The 24,033-nt window shown below is 41.3% G+C and overlaps 1 protein-coding gene across 1 annotated transcript in view; it reads right to left on the bottom strand.

Annotated features, from left to right (window-relative positions):
- The window catches only part of LOC309702170 (NACHT, LRR and PYD domains-containing protein 3-like), a 25,404-nt gene extending 5,177 nt beyond the window's left edge, over positions 1–20,227 (bottom strand). Inside the window, exons 1-10 of the mRNA XM_082526639.1 lie at positions 20,144–20,227; positions 19,000–19,120; positions 18,796–18,915; positions 16,484–16,562; positions 14,294–14,498; positions 12,345–14,142; positions 10,979–11,152; positions 10,592–10,765; positions 10,242–10,415; positions 4,750–4,923 (exon numbers count right to left, since the gene is read on the bottom strand). Of these exons, the coding sequence (XP_082382765.1) occupies positions 4,750–4,923; positions 10,242–10,415; positions 10,592–10,765; positions 10,979–11,152; positions 12,345–14,142; positions 14,294–14,498; positions 16,484–16,562; positions 18,796–18,915; positions 19,000–19,088 (2,987 nt within the window). The 5' untranslated portion in view covers positions 19,089–19,120; positions 20,144–20,227. The remainder of the gene's footprint in view (positions 1–4,749; positions 4,924–10,241; positions 10,416–10,591; positions 10,766–10,978; positions 11,153–12,344; positions 14,143–14,293; positions 14,499–16,483; positions 16,563–18,795; positions 18,916–18,999; positions 19,121–20,143) is intronic.
- Positions 20,228–24,033: the final 3,806 nt, after the last annotated feature.

The raw sequence follows: 24,033 nt of genomic DNA on the forward strand, positions 1-24,033 counted from the left end.
GCATGGCCAGACCACCGCTCAGCAGATATTTACAAGCTGTGTGATGCCATTGAGAATGTTGGTTTGCCATGGAAGAGGTTTGTTGGAATAACAACAGATGGAGCGCCATCAATGACAGGGAGGAAACATGGACTGGTGGCACAAAACAAACTGGAAGAGGAAGGCGTGGAGGAGGCCATTGCTCTGCACTGCATCATCCATCAGCAGGTCCTTTGCAGCAAATGCCTGAAGTTTGACAATGTGATGTCTATTGTTGTGAAATGCATCAACCAAATCAGATCCAGGGGCTTAAAGCACCGAAGGTTCTGTGCTTTTTTAGAGGAAATGGAGTCAGAATATGGGGATGTGCTCGACTTCACTGAGGTACGTTGGCTCAGCAGGGGAAATGTATTAAAGAGACTTTTTGAGTTGAGAGCAGAAGTGAAGCCTTCATGGAGAAGGATGGAGTTAGTGTTCCTGTGCTAACTGATCCCAAATGGCTCATGGACTCAGCTTTTCTTGTTGATATGACACATGAGCTTAATGTACTGAACAAGACGTTACAAGGCCAGGGGCAACTTGTCAGTGCTGCCTATGACAACGTGAGAGCATTCTCCACAAAACTGGCGCTCTGGAAAGCTCAGCTCTCTCAGACAAACCTTTGCCATTTCCCAGCATGCAAGGCACTCGTGGATGCAGGCACACCATTCAGTGCTGACGAGTATGTTGATGTCATTTTGAGGCTACAGGAGGAATTTGATCACAGATTTGCTGACTTCAAGACACACAGAGCCACCTTTCACACAGATGCCCCTTCTGTGCTTCAAATGGAGCTCATTGAGCTGCAGTGCAACTCTGAACTCAAAGCAAAGTTCAGGGAGGTGAGTGGAAAAGCAGACAAGCTTGGACAATTTTTGAGAGACTTGAGCCCTAGTTTCCCTCGGCTTTCCCGAATGTTCAAGCGGACCATGTGCCTTTTTGGTAGCACATACTTGTGCCAAAAGCTCTTCTCCACTTTGAACTTCAATAAGTCCAAGTACAGGTCCAGACTTACGGATGATCATCTTCAAGACATACTGAGGGCCGCAACTGCTTCCTCCCTCAGGCCAAATCTGGCTCGGCTATGCGAGAGGAAACGCTGCCAGGTCTCTAGCAGCAAGGAGTAGGCAAGAGAAGCCATGTTCAGAAGAACAGTTCATTTTCTCCAGTGTTCCATTCATGTTCAGAAGAAGGTTATAGAACTGTTAATACAGACATTTCAATCTAAATACAGCAGATATAGAAGACTGAAAGAAACACAAGTTCACTGACTAAAAATATCTTATTATTATTTTATTTATGTATTACAGATTGATTTATTTTCTTATTAATTCTTAATTTGTTTATTCATTTTTCATATTTTGTGTTAAAAAATAAAAATAAAGAGATTTGAGAAGATTGGAATTTTTTAACCATGCCTTTCTTGTGGAAAACCTAATGCGGCCCAGCCTCACCCAGACTCTGCCTGCAGCGGCCCCCAGCTAAATTGAGTTTGAGACCTCTGTCCTACACCATAAATCAGTAAGAGAGGGTACGACCTCTCTCATGGCCCCAAGTGGTGTGTGCATGCCAGAGCACTCTGGAAGGCACACAGAGTCTTTACAGACTACTAAGGATCAAACCTCTATCATCATGCAATCGATTATACAACTCTAAGCATATATGAGTAAATATTTCTAAGCATAAATGACAATCAACAATATAAACCTTACAGCTGGTTTTAATAACAGAATTCATTTGTTTCTCAAACGAGAAAGAGCTATCGAGAAACACTCCTAAATCTTTAGTTCTTAACTTTTCCAGTGGGCCAAGGTCAACATTATCTGCTAATGCTAAATAGGCTGCCGTTATTAACTAATGCTAATTTGACATGAATTAGCATTATGCACTAATGCTAACACTTACTTTTTTTAAAAATGTGAGTAGCTAATGCTAACACTATTTCCCTTAACTTTATAACAATGTGAACGGCTAATGCTAACACTCTTTTTCCTAGCATTATAACATCTGAGCTGCTAATGCTAAGTAGGCTGCCATTAGCACCTACGTCTAATTTAAGGCAAATACGCATTAGAACCTAATGCTCATATCGTTTTCCTTTGCTTTATAACAATGTGAGCAGCTACTGCTAAATAGCATTAGCTAATAACAGCAGTCTAATTTAATGCAAGTTAGCCTCATTTGCATTACAACGATGTGAGGAGTTAACGCTAAGTATGCTGCCATTAGTGGCTAATTCTAATTAGGGGTGAATAAATATTACTAGCTAATGCTAATATCGTATTCTCTTCCCTTTTAACAATGTGAGCAGCTAGTGCTAGGTAGGCTGATGCTAGCAGCTAATGCTAAAGCTAATTTAATGTGAATTAGCATCACATTAGTGAGGAGTTAATGCTAAGTAGACTGCCATTAGCAGGTAATGCTAATTTTAGGTGAATAGGAATTGGCAGATAATGCTAATACCATATTTTCTTGCTTTATAACAATGTGACCAGCTAATGCTATGTAGGTTGCCGTTATTAGCTAATACTAATTTGAGGTGAATTAGCATTATCCCCTTATGCTAACAATGTTTTTTCTTACTTTTTAACAATACAAGTAGCTAATGTGAACACTTTTTTTTTTTATTGAATTCTAATTTTTCCCTTGCGATGTGAAGAGTTAATGCTAAATAGGATGCCATTAGTGGCTAATTCTAATTTTAGATGAGAAAGCATTAGAAGCTAATGCTAATACCATATTTTCTTGCTTTATATCAATATTAGTAGGTAATGCTAAGTACGTAGCCATTATTAGCTAATGCTAATTTAGGTGAATTAGCATTATCCACTAATGCTAACACTGTTTTTGCCAACTCTTTTCCCTTGCATTATAACAATATGAGCAGCTAATGCTAAGAAGGCTGCCATTATTAGGTAATGCTAATTATTATGTGTGTTAGCATTATCCGCTGCTGCTAGCAATGTTTTATCTTACCTTTTAACAATATCAGCAGCTAATGCTAACACTACTTTAATTTCAGTTAAACCTACTTAGCATTAATTAACTTCATTTAGCATTAAGAAGTTTTTGCTATAGGCTACCATTAGTGGCTAATGCTAATTTTAGGTAAATAGAAATTGGCAGCTAATGCTAATACCATATTTTCTTGCCTTATAACAATGTGACCAGCTAATGCTAAGCAGGTGCCATTATTAGCTAATACTAATTTGAGATGAATTAGCATTATCCGCTTATGCTAACAATGTTTTTTCTTACTTTTTAACAATACGCCATTAGTGGCTAATTCTAATTTTAGATGAAAAAGGATTAACAGCTAATGCTCATACTGTTTGCTTTGTAAGAATGACAGCAGCTAATGATATGAAGTCTACCGTTATTAACTAATGCTAATTTGATGAGAATTAGCATTATCCGATAATGGTAACTCTTTTCCCCTGCATTATAACAATGTCAGGAGTTAATGCTAAGTAGACTGCCATTAGGGGCTAACTCTAATTAGGGGTGAATAATTATTAGCAGCTAATACTAATACCGTTTTCTCTTTTTCCTTATAACAACTTGAGCAGCTAATGCTAATTTGATGCGAATTAGCATTATATTAGTGAGCAGTTAATGCTAAGTAGGCTGCCATTATTAACTAATACTACGTTGACGTGAATTAGCATTATGCGCTACTGCTAATACTGTTTTCTCTTACTTATTAAAAATGATAGTAGCTAATACTAATACTCTTTTCCGTTGGGTAACAACAAAGTGAGGAATTAATGCTAAGTTGGCTGCTTTTAGCGGCTTATTCTAATTAGGGGTGAATAATTATTAGCAGCAAATGCTAATACCGTTTTCTCTTTCCTTATAACAATATGAGCAGTTAATGCTAATTTGATGTAAATTAGCATTATATTAGTGAGGAGTTAATGCTAAGTAGGCTGCCATTAGCAGCTAAAGGTAATTTGAGGTGAATAAGCACTAGTAGCTAATGCCAATACCCTTTTCTCTTGTGTTATAATGATGTGAAACGTTAATATTGTTCTCAAACAACAGAATGAGAATGAAATATTGATTCTAACAGGGCCCATAAACAGCATTAGCTTAGCAGCATTAGCTTATCAGAGTCTCCATCATGGTCACACAAATCCTTAGCGGAGCAAAGTGGCCTACTTAGCAATAGCTGCTGTAGAAAGCAAAGGGAAAACAGTATTAGCATTAGCTGCTAAATGTGCACTTGAGAACAAATCTATTGTGAATTCAGCCGTGAATGTAGTGTTTCCAGTAAGCTTCCATTTCCAAATGTTAGCTGCTCCTGTCTGCCTCTTTGTCACACACACAGACTGAAATGATTCACAGCCTTGTTTCATCCTTCTGTCAGTGTCACTGACTGTCACTGTGACTGTGGACATACAGCATGGGAAACACACACATGGCTGATACTTGTATCTAAAGTTACAAAATGTTGTCTCTGTCCAAATATTACCTAACTGTAAGTCTACTTTTAATGAAACTCTCAACATGACTTATCAGTTATCATTAATGTTCCTGCAAACAGACTCCTTGAAGACCCCCTACATAAATATCCATGTACTATCCAGCTAGACTAGTGTGTCTGTCCCTGAAAATATTCCTGCATGTGTGATTGTTCATGTCTCATCTGCAGGAAACAAACAGGAAGTGAGTGAAAGACACAGGAAATGATTCCAGCTCTTCCTCCTATATCAGACATTCTCTCCATACCTGAGAGTGTCCAGTCTCCAGCCTGGATCCTTCAGTCCAGCCGACAGAAGCTTCATTCCTGAGGGACCTGGATGATTGTAGCTCAGGTCCAGCTCTCTCAGATGGGAGGGGTTGGAGGTCAGAGCTGAGGCCAGAGAAGTACAGCCTTCCTCTGTGATCAGACAGCCTGACAGACTGCAGACACACAAAACAACAATCCATCTGTTATCCATCTCTATAGCAGCATAACTAAGTGATGGTTCAGGGTCACCTGATCCAGCTCTAACTATAAGTTTTATCAAAAAGGAAAGTTTGAAGCTGATCGTCAAAGTAGAGAGGGTGTCTGTCTCCTGAACTCAAACTGGGAGCTGCTTCCACACCCAGTCCAACATAGCCAGGCTTTCTTTGCTGCTTTGACAAAACCTCAAATCCCAGTCAGAGATGGTGAGCATCATCACAGTGATGATCATTTCTCTGTTAACCCAGGCTTTCTGCTTCAGGATCTGTGCACGCTCACAGAACAAGGAGACCTTTAAACATCATTTCACTAAATGGATGGACTGAGCTCAGCCTACAGATGAACTGGATAAATAAAGATTTGACCTCAGTGTGCTCAGTGTTCCTGTCTATTCCTAACATATTCCTAACATGATAGCTGCACTTTAGAGCTCTAAAACTGGAACTGACACATATTTAAACTCCACATGTTACTCAGTACATCCAGTTCTGACACTCGCCCACAGTCCAACAAAGGAAACATGGAGATCACATCAGTTTGTCACCAAAGTCTAATTATTCCAGAGGGCAGTGTTGATACAACTAAAGTTATTTTTAAGCAAAGTTGAGTTTTTTATTGTCGCAGTACTTCATGTCTGAAGTATCACTTAAATGCATTACACGCTGTTGATGGCAGCAAACAAACCACCCAAACAAACAGAGGTGGGAGGCTTGGGCAGACTACGTAGGATCAGCTTGTGGGAGGAGTCAGGATAAAACCAAAGAAAGACAAGCTAACAAACACCACAGTGAAGTGAGTAGCTACAAACTGCAGGCCGATTAGTGTTGTTGAAGAAGTCTGTCTGAGGAACGTTCTTAGGATCAACAAATGACGGCATGTATGAGCCTCCCTCAAGACGCACCATCACAAGAAGAACACATGAGCTGTAGAAAAAGGAGAGACTATGAAAGCCACGGCGTTACAACGTGCACCAGCTGTTGGTCTCTCTGGAGACTACTGGGCGTGGCTGGGTAACCATGGTTACTTGGGAGTTACAGTACATGATATTAATGAAGAGTGGGAGCTGCGTTCTATAGCAAACAATTTGTTATGAGGTAATCAGCTGATCTTAGTTTAACCAGAAGCCCTTCACAATAATTGCAATGCCTTTATTTTGTACAACTACCATCAGTTCGTCTGTACTGATGGTAACTTAAAGTCACACTAATGTCGTTTAGTTTCTATAGTTTATGTAGTGGAAGTATACTACAGTACCCTGATCACTGATAGGACAGATTTATGTAGATATACACCTTTGTGTTTAACATTACTGCATTATAGTACTGTGATCTTTGTCCTTATATATGGCTATATTAGCTATACTGATGTACGTACATATAACTGGATATGTAACTTATCTATTCATCTTATTTGTCATGTATTTGTATTGTGTACTTCCTTTTTGTAAGAAACCACACACATGATCACAGCCGCAAGAATCAATCAGTGAAAGAATAAAGTGTCTCAAACCAAACCTTAAGCTCTTTATTCCACATGCTGGGATCATTTGGCCTTCAGTGGTGTTCTGGCTGACACACCGGAGTGACCAGAGTGCTAAAGAGTGAATCGGACACACCAGTGTCATCTCTGATATCTCCACTACATTTAATCGTCCTTCAGCTTGTGGCTGCCGTTAGCTGGTCTGCTAGTTAGCTGATTTGCTATTTAGCCGGTGTGCTAGTTAGCTGGTGTGCTAGTTAGCCGGTTCGCTAGTCAGCTGGTGTGCTGACCAGCGAACCAGTAGGTTACAAGATGAGCTTGTCTGTCTGATGAGCCAGCTCTCTCTGTCTTGGTCATTTTGTCCTTGGGCAAAACCTAACCTACCACTACAACTGTAGCTTACCTCCACCAGTGTGTGAATGTGAGAGTGAATGAATACAGGGAGTGCAGAATTATTAGGCAAATGAGTATTTTGTCCACATCATCCTCTTCATGCATGTTGTCTTACTCCAAGCTGTATAGGCTCGAAAGCCTACTACCAATTAAGCATATTAGGTGATGTGCATCTCTGTAATGAGAAGGGGTGTGGTCTAATGACATCAACACCCTATATCAGGTGTGCATAATTATTAGGTAACGTCCTTTCCTTTGGCAAAATGGGTCAAAAGAAGGACTTGACAGGCTCAGAAAAGTCAAAAATAGTGAGATATCTTGCAGAGGGATGCAGCAGTCTCAAAATTGCAAAGCTTCTGAAGCGTGATCATCGAACAATCAAGCGTTTCATTCAAAATAGTCAACAGGGTCGCAAGAAGCGTGTGGAAAAACCAAGGCACAAAATAACTGCCCATGAACTGAGAAAAGTCAAGCGTGCAGCTGCCAAGATGCCACTTGCCACCAGTTTGGCCATATTTCAGAGCTGCAACATCACTGGAGTGCCCAAGAGCACAAGGTGTGCAATACTCAGAGACATGGCCAAGGTAAGAAAGGCTGAAAGACGACCACCACTGAACAAGACACACAAGCTGAAACGTCAAGACTGGGCCAAGAAATGTCTCAAGACTGGTTTTTCTAAGGTTTAATGGACTGATGAAATGAGAGTGAGTCTTGATGGGCCAGATGGATGGGCCCGTGGCTGGATTGGTAAAGGGCAGAGAGCTCCAGTCCCACTCAGACGCCAGCAAGGTGGAGGTGGAGTACTGGTTTGGGCTGGTATCATCAAAGATGAGCTTGTGGGGCCTTTTCGGGTTGAGGATGGAGTCAAGCTCAACTCCCAGTCCTACTGCCAGTTTCTGGAAGACACCTTCTTCAAGCAGTGGTACAGGAAGAAGTCTGCATCCTTCAAGAAAAACATGATTTTCATGCAGGACAATGCTCCATCACACGCGTCCAAGTACTCCACAGCGTGGCTGGCAAGAAAGGGTATAAAAGAAGAAAAACTAATGACATGGCCTCCTTGTTCACCTGATCTGAACCCCATTGAGAACCTGTGGTCCATCATCAAATGTGAGATTTACAAGGAGGGAAAACAGTACACCTCTCTGAACAGTGTCTGGGAGGCTGTGGTTGCTGCTGCACGCAATGTTGATGGTGAACAGATCAAAACACTGACAGAATCCATGGATGGCAGGCTTTTGAGTGTCCTTGCAAAGAAAGGTGGCTATATTGGTCGCTGATTTGTTTTTGTTTTGTTTTTGAATGTCAGAAATGTATATTTGTGAATGTGGAGATGTTATATTGGTGTCACTGGTAAAAATAAATAAATGAAATGGGTATATATTTGTTTTTTGTTAAGTTGCCTAATAATTCTGCACAGTAATAGTCACCTGCACACACAGATATCCCCCTAAAATAGCTAAAACTAAAAACAAACTAAAAACTACTTCCAAAAACATTCAGCTTTGATATTAATGAGTTTTTTGGGTTCATTGAGAACATGGTTGTTGTTCAATAATAAAATTATTCCTCAAAAATACAACTTGCCTAATAATTCTGCACTCCCTGTAGTGGGATTGTAAAGGGTCTTTGAGGGTCTCGAAAAGCGCTATATAAATGCAATCCATTATTATTATTAAGAGCATCTTTAGGCCTGACTGTGCTCATCCTTCCTCCAACCTCTCCTTACCAAAGATAACAACTACATCAGTATTAGCTCAATAACAATTTCTGCAATTCAATTGTGGACATTCATTTTTAAACCTTGTGTAAAACGATAAAACCTCAAAGTCTGAGCATTATTCTTTGTGCAAACAGCTCTTGCAGGTTCCCCCGGACTTAGGTTATTTTTATTATTTAATTACTTTCCTTTAAGCAGCTGTTCAGGCTACTAAACTCATCCCAGAAATAACAAGTGACACCATTAATAGTAGAGGTGGGAATCACCATACAACTCGCGATACGATATTATCACAATACTTAACGCACGATACGATATTATTGCGATTTTTTAAAATATTTTGCGATATTTAAATTCTGCACATAAAGGTAAACTTTATCAATATTCATTTTATCTAATATCAAAGTCTCACACTCAGTCTTTCTCTCATTTCAGTCAGTTTTATTGTTGACAAACTGAACGGTTTGTATTACAGTCTAGTCCAACTTAACTGAATGCAACCATCTGGTACAATTATAGCTATTCTGAACTATGCAATTTATGAAAACTATGCAGCCCCTTCAGCAACTGAAGAATTTGAAAGTAAATTTAAAAAAATATATAATTTTACATTAAATAAAAAAGTTTCAAACTTAATTAAAATTAAACATGTCTTAAATTAAAATAAGTAAACTGTCATGTTTATTGCTGCCAAAAAAAAAGTTAAACACATTTGGACAGTGAAGGAATGTCAGGATTGTTGCTCAGAAAAAGGATCAACATGCTCTGAAGTCAACATGCTCTGACTCCAGAGCATGTTGACTTCAGAGAAAAAATTGTTTGTAACAAAATATCGATTTCTGCTGTCCCTGTATCGATACATTATTAGCAAACAAAATATCACGATACTACACAGTATCGATTTTTTCCCCCACCCCTAATTAATAGTGGAGCTAACTTTAACAGGTGAAACTGATTTGACCTATAAGGCTACTGCAGTTACTTCTTATCAGGTTTAGTAGGGAAGACATCTGGATGAGGTAGTTAGTAGTATGTAGTTAGTACCGGGCGACTCCCCTCCCCCACATCGGCACCAGAACCCTGTATTATCTACAGGGTAAGACTGCCTGTTTTATCAAACTATGGCCATTACTACTGTGATCATTTGCAGCCCAGTGTGCCACTCTCTCTGCTGGGATGAACCACTGGAGCTCACCCAGTCATCCCTTTCTTTCTCTCAAGAAGAAGTGAAATAAATATATTTATTATGTTACGAGTCTAATATTCTTTAAATCAAACTGTAATGAATAAATCAAGCAAGAAGATTTGGTGGCTCCACGTGTTGTAGAAGAAAAGATAAACATCTCATTTTGAGAAATCAGCCTTTAAAATTAAGTACTGTGAATAAAAAACAAACAGCGAGCCAATCAGCAGTCGCCAATATCCTCCTAATTTCATTCACAAAGAAATCAAATATATATATATTATGGGCCCAAAGGAGCCTAAATCTTTAAATTAGGCAGTACATGAAGTATTTTTTTAAATAAACAGAGACATGACTATAACAACTTTTAGTAATTCAGAGTCCAATTATCCACTCAAATGTAAATAAAAGTTCACTTGACAGCTGTAAAAGTTACCTGTTTATACAATAATATAAATCACATTTCAAATGATCATCTGTGGAAAAGTTTGAATCCTGACCTGAGAGTTTCCACTGCACACTGTGAACTCTTTAGTCCAGCGGACAGAAGCTTCACTCCTGAATCCTGCAGGTCAGAGTTACTCAGGTCCAGCTCTCTCAGACTGGAGGACTGGGAGCTGAGGACTGAGCACAGAGCTTCACAGCTTCTCTCTGACAGGTTACAGCCACTCAGTCTGAAAAATAAAAGACAATCTATAAAACAAGTACTCATGTAGAGTTTGTTAATACATTTCACAACATTAAATGTTGACTTTCTATTTTTAAAGGAAACATAAACATACTAAGATACAACATCATATGTATGAACTTTAATTAATAATTCTAAAAACTAAATGTTTTCTGATCTGACCTCAGAGTATTCAGTTTACAGTTTAAACGTTGTAGTCCAGCAGACAGAAGCTTCACTCCTGAATCCTGCAGCTTTCTGATACTCAGGTCCAGCTCTGTCAGACTAGAGGACTGCGAGCTGAGAACTGAGGACAGAGCTTCACAGTTTTCCTCTGAGAGTTCACAGATGTTAAGTCTGAAGATAAAAACATGAATAAAGATTGTTGTTAAAGTGTAATCAGGGTGCAATAGCTTATTGTCTTGTGCTGAGCAGGTTAGTAAAACTTCTGTTTAACTTTGAAATGAATAAAAATGCTATGAAACAAGGATAACTGGATAAAGACATAAACAAAAACAAACATCAAACACATAAACAAACAGAACTAAACATAATACAAATTGATCTGACCTCAGAACATTCAGTTTGGCATGTGGACTCTCCACTGCAGCAGATAGAAGCTTTACTGCTGAAGCCTTCAGGCTGTCGGTACTCAGGTCCAGCTCTCTCAGACTACAGGACTGGGAGCTGACCACTGACAACAAATTTTCACAGCCTTTCTCTGAGACGTTACAGCTGCTCAGTCTGTGAGAGAAAGGAAAAAAACCAGAACAAAAAAAAAAAACAATATATGTGATCAAATTAAATTTGTTTATATGTTGAACCCTTTTTTTTTTAAATTTATTTAAACCTATGAGACTATGAGTGCTACCAGTCCAGTGCACATGATTGGTACCTTGATGGTACCTTGCTCAGGGGTACCACAAGGTAGCTATTCGGTGGATTCGACCCCTGACCTTATGATCATGGGGCGACCACTCTGCCTACTGAGCTAATAATTCTGTGTACACTGTCATACAATATTAACTAAAACAATTATTTTAGAAAATTTTAGTAATTCAATAATCATGCTCATTACCTGTGTATTGTGAATAACACTGGATTTTAAACACTAGCTGTATAAAACTCTTCCTGTTAAAGGTGTGTATAAAGGAGATGAGCTGAAATGCAGACTTCATGGAGAATGTTTGCTGTCAGCATATATCAAAGACAAAGCAGAGATCCATCCAGTCTCTTCCACTAAGCCCACAGAGGGACAGACAACCACTCTCACTCACACCTGCATGAAGTTTAGATCACCAGGTAACCTAACTGCATGTCTGTGGACAGTGGGAAGAAACTGTAGAGGACCCAGAGTGAACCCACTGTAATTCTGTGATAACACTGGTTATGGAAGCCTTACAGTTACATATGGTTACTGACAAGAAACACGACCTTAGAGGCAATTTCAGTAATGAAGACCGAGTTTCTCCCTCCATACAGGATGAAAACATGACAGCACAGCAGAGATTTATATTTAAAAAGGGAGGGTGTGCACTGAAAGTGAGATACAAACTTGAACTTAAATTATGAACATCAGAAAAAGATGTAGGTGAAGTCTGGCAGGTGAAGTTTGTGCTTTAGAATAAAACAACCAAACTCCTGGAGTTGGAGACAAGTGAACAAGCTGAGGATAATAAACCTGTCAGAGGGGCTGAAGCATCAGAGCTCATGTTCTTATAGGCTGGGTCTGGATTGTCCTTTGATAAGAGTTACAGAACAAAGTGTGTTTTAGAAATGCTGGAGTGAAACATTAAAACTACCATATATTTACCGAGTGACTGATGATCATTTAATTTACTATTTTAAAAAAATGTTACAGTGCTCTTTGAACTCAGCATTTCTGATTTATTTCCCATGATTTTAACAATGAAGCGATGACAACATGTTTACTCACAGAGCTTTGTTGGAGGCTTTGACCACTGGTAGCAGCCTCAGAAGAGCCTCCTCTGAAGCAGAGTATTTCTTGAAGTCAAACTCATCCAGATCTTCTTCTGATGACAGTAAGATGAAGGTCAGAGCTGAGCACTGAGCAGGAGACAGTTTACCTGTGGAGAGACTTCCTGAAGTCCTGTATTGTTGGATCTCCTCCACTAGAGAACGATCATCAAGTTCATTCAGACAGTGGATCAGATTGATGCTTTTCTCTGCAGACAGATTCTTACTGAGCTTCTCCTTGATGTACTGGACTGTTTCCTGATTGGTCTGTGAGCTACTTCCTGTCTGTGTCATCAGGGCTCGTAGGAGAGTCTGATTGGTCTGCAGGGAAAGACCCAGGAGGAAGCGGAGGAACAAGTCCAGGTGTCCATTTGGACTCTGTAAGGCCTTGTCCACAGCACTCTGGTAGAAGTGTTTCTTTGCAGATTCTCCTGTTTCAGACTTCTGGGAGGTTGTTTGTTGTTCTTCCAGCAGATTGAGTCCAGAGTTGCTGAAGGTCAGATGGACATGAAGAGCAGCCAGAAACTCCTGAACACTCAGATGGATGAAGCAGAACACCTTGTCCTGGTACAGTCCTCTCTCCTCTTTAAAGATCTGTGTGAACACTCCTGAGTACACTGAGGCTGCTCTGATATCGATGCCACACTCTGTCAGGTCTGATTCATAGAAGATCAGGTTTCCTTTCTGCAGCTGATCAAAAGCCAGTTTTCCCAGAGACTCCATCATCTTCCTGCTCTCTGGACTCCAGTGTGGATCTGTCTCAGCTCCTCCATCATACTTGACCTTCTTCACTTTGGCCTGAACCACCAGGAAGTGGATGTACATCTCAGTCAGGGTCTTGGGCAGCTGTCCTCCCTCTCTGGTTTCCAGCACATCCTCCAGAACTGTAGCAGTGATCCAGCAGAAGACTGGGATGTGGCACATGATGTGGAGGCTTCGTGATGTCTTGATGTGGGAGATGATCCTGCTGGCCTGCTCCTCATCTCTGAATCTCTTCCTGAAGTACTCCTCCTTCTGTGGGTCAGTGAACCCTCTGACCTCTGTCACCATGCCAACACAGTCAGGAGGGATCTGATTGGCTGCTGCAGGTCGTGTGGTTATCCAGAGGCGAGCAGAGGGAAGCAGTTTCCCCCTGATGAGGTTTATCAGCAGCACATCCACTGAGGTGGACTTTCTAGGGTCAGTTAGGATTGTAGTTTTGTGGAAGTCCAGAGGAAGTCGACACTCATCCAGACCATCAAAGATGAACACAACCTGGAAGTCTTCAAAGCTGCAGATTCCTGCTTCTTTGGTTTCAGTAAAGAAGTGATGAACAAGTCCCACCAAGCTGAACTTTTCCTCTTTCAGCACATTCAGCTCTCTGAAAGTGAATGGAAATATGAACTGGATGTCCTGGTTGGCTTTGTCTTCAGCCCAGTCCAGGCTGTATTTCTGTGTTAAGACTGTTTTCCCAATGCCAGCCACTCCCTTTGTCAGCACTGTTCTGATTGGTTCATCTCTTCCAGGTGAGGCTTTAAAGATGTCTTCTTGTCTGATGGTTGTTTCTGGTCTGTCTGGTTTCCTGGATGCTGTTTCAATCTGTCTGACCTCATGTTCATCATTGACCTCTGCAGTCCCTCCCTCTGTGATGTAGAGCTCTGTGTAGATCTGATTCAGGAGGGTTGGGTTTCCTGCTTTAGCGATGCCCTCAAACACACACTGGAACTTCTTCTTCAGCTTAGACTTAAGTTTACGATGACAAACAGCAGCTGGAAGTTCTGAATAATAATAATAAAAATACAACTTTAACAATCATATTTTACAAAATGCTGATGACAATTTCTGACCCACTGAGAAATGACTGAACACACTGGTGTCACAAGTCTCTCATTTATCCAGCAGCTTAAATCTTTAGATAAATCCTCTTACGTCTCTGCAGACGGTCAGCCAGCTCCTCCTGCTTCATTCTCCTCAGGAAGTCCACTGTGATCTTCACAAATGCCTCTCTGCTGCTGCTCCTCTGCTCATCATCCTCCCTCTGAAACTCCAAGCACTGGGGCTTATTTGGATTCAGAGCCTTCTGGATCTTCTTCAGCTCGTTCTTCACAAAAGTGATGATGTTGTCCTCCAGCAGCTGGAACAGAATATTTATGAATGACCCACCACTCTGAACTTTAGTCCACACAACATCCACTTCTTTACGATCAAGGGGCATATCATCCGCGAACTCTTTACCAATTATAGGTTTGACTTTATCTGATTAACTGAGACTTTGTCCACAACTCCATGATCCCAAAACGTTGATGCTGTTCATATGAATGCAGCGATTTCAGTGGGAGAAACATTTCACTGGTGTTCAGAGCTGAACTACCAACAGGTTGATGATCAAAGCCAGAAACTTGGAGATGTTTCAGGTGACTGAGTTGATCGTACAGACAGCTGGTCTTAAAGGTTCACTCTGTTTACACATACAGATCAGTATTTAAGGTTTGACTCTCATCATCCACTGGGGCACAAACTGGGCGTCATCAGGACACTACAACACAGAACAAACACCATCCCCACAGACACAGCAGCCAGGGAAGCAGAAGAACTTCACATCAAGAAGGTCCTGAGTAAATGTGAACGCTGGTTTGAGGGCGGAGTCAAGGAGGCCATTTATGTGAAACGACCATCTCTGAATGGAGGAGGGGCCTAAGGGTACAACTGTCACCATCTTACATGCTGTGATTGCAGCCATTCCCCAGCTCTCTGTGAACTGGATTCATGACCATTGATCAACAACCATTGATCAATGGTCCTGACAATATGCGTACCAATGATCAATGAACTGACCTCCCAGCCCATTGTTCCTTCAGTGGGCTGGTTTCAGTCATACAAATGTCCTGTTTATGAGATTGAAACCTGCAGTCAGCTGAGACTGAAGAAGTCACCTGATGATGATGAAACGTTTCTCCCACTGAAAACATCCAGATGAACAGAATCAAGCTTTTTGGGATTTACGTACCTGGATGATTGAGCATCAAGACACAACTCTGTGACTTTTCTCAGATGAATCAATCCTCTCCTCCAGCTTTGTTTACATCTACCAGCCCTGTGGCGCTGCCCAGGGAAATAATCTATGTGAGAGGTGGAAAGTCATACAGGTGTCTGCTCCTGCCTTCAGTTATTTTATCTACTGTGTGTCAACTGGCTGAACCTCCTCCAACTGTCTACTGTCTCCCTAAACTCAACAATGACTTAGTGATCTATCCATTCTCTGACCAAACACATCCTGCTGCAGGAGGTTAACATAGCAGCCAATGATGATCCCACTCACTGTGAACAACACATTTGGACCTGATTTGCTGCTCTGGTTTACACGTGAACTTCCACTGCTGCTGTCACCAACTTGAGAGGCTCTACAGAAAAACTGGACTTGTCCATAAAAAGATGTATAAAAATCATAAACTACATTATAAGGACAGCATTGCTCAATCAACTCTAATTACTATGACCATGTTATCTCTTCTAACTAAGGTACAGACACTCAAACTTGCTGCTTTCAGTGAGAAGTCAAATGTCTGAATATGAGCTGGAAGCCGCTGAGAGTCCTCCTCCTTCCCGTGGGGTTTACTTTCTCTACTACTTTCAATATAAACACGCCCCTTTCATGCACCTGCAGAGGGCCACCAGCAGATGGAGCTGTCTTAAACAAATCCACTTGGATAGTTAGCTGTAGATGACTTTATCAGTATGATTGTAGGATTTTGAGTTATTCTTTAGATTTATTTAAACTCTTATATTGTGCACAAGTGTTGAGCGACCCATAATTTCTCTGTACTTTTCATAAGAGCAGCCAGACTTTCAGCTAGTTTTTCTTTTTTAAGAGCTCAAAGTTATTGAAGAAACAGTTATTCAGCTTCATTCCCACTGATCTCGACTACAAACTGTTTCACTTTGGTTTCTGTTTAAAGCCTCGATGTTTAAAACGTTTCCCTGTGATCACATTTGCACCGTCTGATTTCAAAGTTTGTTTCTTTTGGTCATTTAGTCCACAGAGTCCTTGGTGTTCTGAAAGGGACCTATAAATAAATGCATTATTATTAATAATAAAGTAGTTGTTGTACATGTACAGACCATAAATATGGAGTCCAGCTGTGTTTGATGCTGCTGGGCAGACTGACCACTGGGAACCTCTGAGCTCTGCTGGTCCACTCTGTGGAAGAACCATGAAGGATTAGATCAACACAGGATAAAGATCCAGGAGTTTCTGCTCAAATAACTTCATCTGAATCAAGTCTGTCAAGTTTTAGACTCTCAGATTCTGAAGATATATTTTCTGTTTTCTATGAACTTTCTTTCATCAGTGATGGAAGTGATGATGCTGCAGAAGCTCAGAGGAAACTTTGAGAAAACTGTGATGAACCATCAACTAATGCTCTCAGGAGGCCAAAGGTCCCTGAATGTAACTGTGCAGTAGATTCAACGAGTGTTTGAAACCTGACCACTTCCACATGTTTTCATTCTAACACAAGAAGTCCTTTTCTCATTGCTTTGATTTGAGTTTTGAGTTTTCTGAGTCTCGTATTTGGAGTCGAGTCTAATCAATGATCTGACAGAAGAACATTAAAAAGGATTTACCAGTGCTGTCAAAATTAACATGTAGGGTTAGTGTTAGGGGTTCATCTGTTATCATGATTAACATGATAAAAACCTTTAACACGACACATCTGGAGAGCAGAACGACTCAAAATCCCTGAAATGTTTCTATCAACGCACTTCGAGCAGTTTGTCCGAGTAGAGTTACCTTTGCACACGTGCAGATGTGCAGCACATCTGTTAGTGACGGAAGCTGAACCAATCAGCTCAATATGGAAGATGACAAACACACACTGACCTCCCGATGGAAAGTTTGAGCATTAAAAAAATAACAAGACGGACCAGCCGACCAACATGAAGGATTCTGCACATCGTGACAGAAGGAATTTTCTTTTCACCGAAGCACTTCCAGCTTAAAATATCACAACGATGCAAAGCACTGATGACACAACTGCCAAGTGGACAAACTGCAGACCTGTTAGTGTTGTTAATAACATAGTTTTGGTTCCTCGTGTCAAAGACTTGAAGAAGAGTGACAGAGAGTGTTAGACTGCTGCAGGATCAGTGCCACCTCCACAGACCTGTGAAGAAAATGATTGTTCGACAGATGGGCTCAGATTCAGGATCAGCTGAGGAGTTTGTGGCTGACAGAATCCTGCAGGTACAGAGCAGAGCCCATCATTAGCATGCAGGACTGTCCCTGGGGGGGTCGGCTCATTCAGGAGGTTAATCAATGTTTACATGTTCAATAAACATGTTAAGTGTGTAAATTTGCCCTTTTCTCTCGAGTCTGTTTGCTCATGAAATGAACTTTGATTCGTTTACATTAAAAATGATGTTTAATGGTGATTAATCCAAATGAATCCACAGTAACCCTGTGATGAGTCTGATTAAACATTTTCATTAACAGCAGTAATATAGATTATATATTATTATATATTAGTGCACACTTAGCTTTTAGTATATATGTTTGTTACAAAGTTGTATTTACAGCAGAGAAGCTGAGTTAAAGACTGAAAACTATTCAAAGTCTCTTTGAATTGAAGCGTTTAACATTCTTTGTGTTTATTCTGCATTGACTTCATTATATGGTGTAAACGTCTGTTACAGGCTTAAATATAAAGTTGGAAAAATGTAACTGCAGCTATTGATCAAGTAATTGTGATTAATCAGGATTAATGACAGAAGATTGTGTCATTAATTAGTCATGTTTTAATCTACTGACAGCACTAGTGTTCACTCTGGTGCCTCCAACTGTTTTACGCCCTTTCAACACCTTCGTGGTCAAAAGTGTACACGCACAAAATCTACAATAAAACCCTCATGCAGCAATAGGACAGACACACAATCCATTTATCTCTGTGTCTCAAACACACACACGTGTATTCAAAGCCTCGATTTGTTCATATTTCATCTGTTGTGTTTTTATCTTCAGCGTTTTCAGTGTTGCTGCATTTACACCAAAAATGTTTCCATTGATGAATCAGATTGATTTGAATGTGTTTCATCCATACAAATCCCTCCCTGGTGGTCACATGACTCTATAACATAACAGGAGTCATGTGACAAGAGTTTCATGCTGTAAAATGTCAAAATGGTTGAATGTGGTGGAGTAAAAATGTGAGATGTCAACTACTTTTCTTCAATATGAAATGTTTGCAGGGCCTGACAGGAAGTGGACGGACGCTCTGATCACTTCCTGTTTGCTGAAGTGGGTTTTCAGTTGTTTAGAAACCAAAGGCTTGTTTTAAAAGACAGTTTAAATGGGACTGAGGGAACGACGTGTTTGTAGTTTATATCCAACAACATCAAGCAGTTTAATCAAAGAGTTCATGTTGCTAACAGCTCACCTCTCTGCAGCAGACACAGGCTGGACTTTAAAATGAATGAAGCGCTCTTCAGACCAGTCACTCCTTAAGGACACAGAGCTGGCTTCAGGTTCATGTTTACGTTTAGTTCCTTGTTTCTTCCTGTGAATAATGATGGAGCAGTGATGTGAGTGCTGAGCTGTGACATGGAGAAGAGTCATGGACAGTTAGAGATGGTCATCTCACCTCTGAGCTTTGGTCTGGCTCTCATGTTCCCCACACAGAGTGCTTTTAGAGGGAGGGACTCCCTCCTCTCTGTCCTCACACTGATCCATGCTGCTCAATTCAGCTCACACACACTTTCTACCTGCAGAGGAAACACAAATCATTCATGTGCACATCAGCTGAAATCCTCCTTTCATCATGTGTGCTGTCCAAATATCAGCTGCTTCTTTCCTGCTTCATCTCAGTGTCAGCTGGATGCAGTCAGACAGCAGTGTGAGGCAGAGGAAGCTGCCATCAGCTGCTCTGCTATCAGTCCACTAGATGGAGCCTGAAGCACACACGATGCATTCACTGACACACACTGATTCACTGTGACTGGAAGCTTCAGTCAGTCCAACACGTGTGAACAACATTTTAAACCTTTCAGCTGATCCAGGATTCAAAGAGGATCAGCAGAGTTAAAGCTTCACACTAATTCTTGCTGCTGAGTTTGCAGAGAACTGCACACACACTGATTCACTGCTAATGAGAAGCTTCTTCCATCCAGTAATTCATCATCCATCAGCTCTGCTGCTGCTCTCAGTCCTGGACTCTGATCACACACTAAAAGCAGCTTTTTAACTTGTGTCTGTAAGAACTCTTAGTGTTAGCTTAGTGCTAGCTTAGCGTTAGCTTAGTGTTAGCTTAGTGTTAGCTTAGCTTTAGCTTAGTGTTAGCTTAGCGTTAGCTTAGTGTTAGCATGCTGTGTGCTAGCTTAGCGTCAGAGCTCTGCAGGTGTCTCGTGTGTAAATATTAATCACAGTGACAGTAAAGGAGGTAAAGGGCTGTGACGTCATCACGTACGCTGCGTCCTCTGTGGGCTCTGAGTGAACTCAAAGTACAAACTACAAGTACACAAACACGAACGTAGCTCAGAGTGGCGGACACACTCGGCCTCGTTGGTCCAGCTGTGAGTCCGTTACCGTGAACTATGGAGCGGCAGATTTGTGCTGAACTAAGCTGCACACAGCTGATGTTAGCCAGGAAACATTACACACTGACTTTAATGGAGAGACCGGAAATACAAACACACACAGTTTGTTGTGTGAAGAAATCAAACACGAGCTGAACAAACAGTAAAGTTCCTAAAGACAAACTGTTAAAGGAGGAAACAAAGCAAACTTACAGTTTCTTCACACACCAACAACAAGCTCCACTCCACGAAGTTCAGGAAGTGAAATTAAACTTTGAGCAGGAAGGAAACACCCAAAGAGACGTTTGCGGACAATAAGGAGCATTGGGACACTGTGCTGCGTTCAGGTGCACCTGGGAAACTCCAAACCTCTGGCAGGCTGTGATTTATTTCTGCTGGTTTTCCTGTTTGAAGCACAAACATCCGTCATCACTTTGTTGTTCTTCTTCCTGCAGCGTTTAAATGTTTCAGCACTGACCTGATGTTTCTTCAAAGCTCATTTCAACCTGTTGAAGTCATGAATGAAAGTGCAGACTGAGAGTGGATCACATGATGTTTGAGGTGTGTCATGTGACATGTTCAGTATTGTCACACATGTCTAGATTGTCCCTGATATCATAACTGCTCAAACACTGATGATTATATTTGAAGAATTATTCCTGATGGCAGCAAAGTTTGATTGGAGCTCTCTGTCTGTGCTGATTTGTCGCCCTCTGGAGGTCAAAGCACAAACTACATGATGTCACTGTAACCACCACAGAGACAGGAAGTGTTTTTATGACTGAAACACTGAAATGATGCTAACGGCTGTCGTTAGGCTCACTGACAGCAGTGCTGATGTGTTCATGTCAAACACTGGCTCAGGTCAGACTCCTTCATCCTTCTCCAGCGTGAGGCCGCCCTCAGACCCACAGGAGCTCTGACCTTTGACCTCCTGACCCTAACCATTTTAGTCTTGTTGCATCTTTAAATGCAAATCCATCCAAACTGTAGCCGAGCAAAAGAAGCTGGAAGTTGTTCTATGAATGATGTTGTCGAAGGAGCTTGGAAAGAAAAGCGTCTGGACTTCTTTAAGTTGCTTGAAGAGGGACATGGACGTCTTAACGCCCACTCACATCCTGGGACATTTGATCACAGGAAATCACATGATGGGGTGGGGCTAGATCTCACAATGGGTTCACCCAAGACACGAGTAGTTCTTTATGTTTCTCGTGCACGGGAGAGACCTGGACCAATGCCGTTCCTTCGCTTGAGCACAGTCGCTCTCGTCCGTTCCCTCGTAACACTGTTCTTTTATTGAGGTTACATGAATATACATAGGTTCATTAACATACACGTGAACAAAGGTACCAGTCTGCATGTTATGTAGGTGTGTGTGTGTGTGTGTGTGTGTGTGTGTGTGTGTGTGTGTGTGTGTGTGTGTGTGACCCCATAAACGACTTCCCTAAACCTGCTGGTCTGGAAGTCCAGCAGTTCATCTAAACAAAAGGCACTTAGACTAAAACAGACATCCTACCACAAAACAATAAGAAGGTAGCACCTCTCCCATGATCCCAGGACGTGGGTGTGAATGCCAGAACACTCTGGAGTCACACAAAGTCTTTAAAGACTACTATCATTACACAATTGGTTCTACACCTCTGAGCATATATGGTTAGATATTCCCCAATAACAATGACAATGATAAAATATAAATCCAACAATGGTTTTCAGGGTTTTTATCGTTAACTTCGTTTCCCTGGGTCTTTTCCCGTGTTGTAGTCGTGTGTCTTATTTTGAAAGAAATGCTTACGCATTACCATAGCGACCAGAGAGCATTAAGGCTGCAGACAGGTGCATCCAACAACATTTTACTTTCCCTTATTTGATTTATGGACCTAACTGTATGAACTGGACTTTGGCTTTAATGCTGCTCCTCTTCATCATTGCTGTGTTGCATTTCCATCATTCTGCTGCTGGATTCACTGCAGGCTTTAACAAACACTCCTTTGGGTCCAGGCCCAGCCACGTGTTTGTAAGCTGCTGTGCTCCTCACAAATAAAGCCTGAAGCAGCTCAGACTGTTAGAAGCAGCACTGAGCCCTGTTACAGTTATAGTGTTAGAGCAGCGGCTGCAGCCTACAGCATTTAAACTAGCTGACAGTAAACACATCAGTCCAGATGTTACCACATTACTTTGTGATGCTGAGAGTTAAAGGAGACTGGCTGATTAAAATCCCATTCCTTACATCACCGTCCTCTGCTCTGACTGGTTTCATTTAATCACAATCAGAATACTTTTTTGATCCCCAGGGGAAATTATTTAGGTTACAGTGCTGCAGCACAAACAGGAACAAAGACACAACACACTAAGTAAGAAATAGCACAATATACACAATATATACATGCATACATATGAGTCACTTATAAGTAACATGTGAGTGCTGGGGTCTATGACAGCAGGCAGGTCTGTATTTATGTCCAGGCTGACATGAACAGCTAGTAGTTCAGGGTTCAACACTCAGGAAAGTGTGTGACCTTCCACACTGACAGAAGATGCTAAACATGACTTTAAACTGTTGTTTGTTAAAGCCTCACAGATCTGAGAGCAGGGCTCAGTGGGTACATGAGCCTTTATACATGAAGGCTTTCTGTTTCCAGGAGAGGAAACATGTGATCCAGCTGTGTTTGGTCACATGGATCTGCTCTGCATGGATCACCTGACTAAAACATGTTGTTATTATTGTTCTTACAGTCTTAAATCGGTACATCAGGCGGGTCACATGACACCCGGGGGTGACAGCAACATCTTTCCTCTTTAGAAAGCTGCTCTCTGTCCCAGGAGCTGTTGTCACAGTAACAGCAGGAACAGGAAGTCACATGCTCTCTGCTCTGTGATTGGCTGCTTCTTATCTCAGCTTCCTGCAGAGGGTGGGGTCTGCTGATAACGCACACCAACAGAAGTGTGACTTTCACTTCCTGTTTATTGCTGTTGTTCTTAAAGCTCTCAGGCGATGCTGCAGCGCCCCCTGCTGACACAAACTCCTCCCTCTGTCTCAGAGGTCACAGGTCAGCCTGCTGCAGAGGGTCTGCCTGTTCATGGACTTCCTGTTACAGAGACGGGTCTCAGTGTCAACACTAGTTTCTGATTGGACGGTGTGGAAAATGTTACGAGTTCAAAATATTGGGGATGGAGACAAGAGGAAAAAACCACAATAACAACACTGGTCCGGTCGGGTTGAGTCAAACGATGATTTTAATGATCACACACGTGGGAGATGGACACTGATGCAGACAGCCTCTGATCTCAAAATGGTGGAGCATTGATCAAACTCTTATAGCCTCTGGTGCCTCCACCTTATCATAAAAGCCTAAACATTCACATGCTTTCTCTCACACAGTGCCTAAGCTACGACCTTGGCTCCCTGTTTATCTGCTCCTGCTGAGATGGGGCAGAAAACTCCAGCATGTTCTCTTCTAATCAGACAAATAAGGCGATGACTTTCTGCAAACAGTATTTCTTATAACTCAGCAGTATAATGCATCATAAAACAATATCATTCATTCACAATAAGTCAACAGTTTAATATAATGCACATCAGTTTAACTAATGCAATAGTTATCAGCTTCTTCTAATTCAGGAGAATAATGCAAACTAAAACTACATAATAATTCACAATCTTTAATTAGGGGTATAACATGGCATAAAATAATATTATAATCTAACAAAACCCAGCTTCCTCCAGCCGAGTGATGTGTGGATTCATCACTCTCTGTGGATCAGTGTAAGTCTGTGTGTGGGTCAGCTGCAGGACTTGTTTGACCTTTGACCCTGGCAGACAGAGCTGGTTACTGCTGTGTGACTCTTGCCGTCGCTCCACTTTAAATTTTACTTAAAATAAGTCCTGACATGGCCCCGCCCCCTCTGACCTGCTGCTCCTGGATGTGCTGAGGACACAGCGGAGGCTCAGAGGGGGCGGGGCTTTTCCCGTGGCGGTAACCAAACTGCATTAGGTCACTGCACTGCCAGTGTTTAACCACACCTCTTCTGACTGACCTTTGACCTCTGACATGTTGATTTGATCCTTATTTAATGACGTCTTTTATCTAGTGATTTAATTCTGT

This window comes from Aulonocara stuartgranti (genome assembly GCF_965226115.1).
Source record: "Aulonocara stuartgranti genome assembly, chromosome: 3".
Taxonomy (NCBI): domain Eukaryota; kingdom Metazoa; phylum Chordata; class Actinopteri; order Cichliformes; family Cichlidae; genus Aulonocara; species Aulonocara stuartgranti.